Here is a 1,534-nt window from a genome sequence, read left to right on the forward strand (position 1 = left end):
AAGTAAGGGCATCTCTGTCTAGTCCACTTCGGGTATGTTCGTAAGACCCTCGCCAATCAAACGAATCGAGGATGCCCCCTACGAGTAGTACCCGGCGCAACGCTGCTCTGCTTACACAACCATCTCCTCGATCAGTGTCATCCGTGGAAACTTGCTCTTGTAGTAATCGGCACCAATCGCGTACATCTCGAAGCATCGCGGCGCCAAGCACGGCACGGACGCGTTGTGCTTCGATGCGCACTCGGGCGGGCGGCCCTCGAGGCAGCCGCTCCCCTCGGGGTCGCCGCCTGCAAAGCACTGGCCCGAGGTGCACGAGAACTCGCCATATCCACTGAAGAGGCCGTCCACCACATCCATCCCAGACACGACGCGCCCGAATGGAGCGAAGCCGTAAGCGTCCAGGGCGTCGGAGTTGTCCACCTTGTTGATAAAGACCTCGTTCGATATCACCAGCGCCCCGTCGTCTTCCTCCCCCGCCTCGCTACAGAGCGGGGGCAACTCGCTTTGGCACGAGCAAGACTCGCCACTGCAGAGCGAGCTGAGAGCACCGCCCGCAAAGGAGACGGTGCCGCGTTTGTTAGGCGCTTTGACCGTGCCGGCAACAACGCACGAGCCCGGCACCAGGCAGGGCGGCTGCGGCGAATCGGTGCAATCGTTGCCGTTGTATATCCCAGACAGTCTGGGGGACTTTGACGCGGTGAACTGGGCCACCCAGTCGTGCACAACGCGCGAGAATGGAGCATCTTGCCAGAAGCCAAGCCGTGCAAGATTGTAGAACCTATCCGCCTGTGAGGGTGACCAGTCGCGCACAACTTCGACGACTATCTTCCCGTTTGTGGTGTGAATCGTCACGTTTGTCAGCGGAGGTGCCTGCACAGTCATCGCAGCACCTTTGGGATCGCACATCTCGGCGCTGTAGCCGTCGACTTTGCTGTTGGCGACGCAAACTTCAACAAGGCTGGTGGCGCCCCCCTTGGGTGCCGCGGGGCAAGGCACAGGCGTGCAGCTGACAGTGCCCGTCTGGAGGCTGGAAGTCGTGAAGTCGGCGTCGGGCCTCAGGTCAATTCCAAAGATGGACTTGGTGTTGAAGGCCGCGGATGGAGCGACGATGGCCGAAAGGAAGAGAATCGCGAGCACGAGGCGGGAAGCAGGAGAGGGCGACATCACGACTAGAGCCAACAACCAGGCTGTGTGTGCGACGCGGTCCGCGCTCCGGCCGATCGACGCAACGGAATTTTTGTCGAGGAAAAAGGGACACACACACAAAAAAAAAGGACAAAGGGTGCACAAGCGGCTCAGCACAGCGACACTGTGAACGCGCTTGAACTAAAAAGAAACACGGCCTAAATGTCTCTTCATCTCCGCCGCCGCCCCCGACGACGCAGCGCCGCCTCCCCCCCCTGCCCGCGACCCCGCGCCCGCCCCGTGCCTGCCCCTCGGCACCGTCCGCCGCCGCCGAGTCGGCGCCAGAGCGGCCGCGGCGTGCTCGAGGAGGGCGAGGAGGGCGACGAGGGAAATGGACGTACAGGACTGA

The 1,534-nt window shown here is 62.1% G+C and overlaps 1 protein-coding gene across 1 annotated transcript; it reads right to left on the reverse strand.

The window, feature by feature from the left end:
* Window positions 1-111: 111 nt before the first annotated feature.
* Window positions 112-906, reverse strand: EMIHUDRAFT_78087 (hypothetical protein; the record flags this gene model as incomplete). The annotated part of the gene is made up of 2 exons (XM_005786176.1): window positions 112-498; window positions 607-906. The coding sequence occupies 2 exons, from the start codon at window positions 904-906 to the stop codon at window positions 112-114; spliced, it is 687 nt and encodes a 228-aa protein (XP_005786233.1).
* Between the last annotated feature and the right edge of the window lie 628 nt (window positions 907-1,534).

The sequence above is a fragment of the Emiliania huxleyi genome, assembly GCF_000372725.1.
Source record: "Emiliania huxleyi CCMP1516 chromosome Unknown EMIHUscaffold_1539, whole genome shotgun sequence".
Taxonomy (NCBI): Eukaryota; Haptophyta; order Isochrysidales; family Noelaerhabdaceae; genus Emiliania; species Emiliania huxleyi.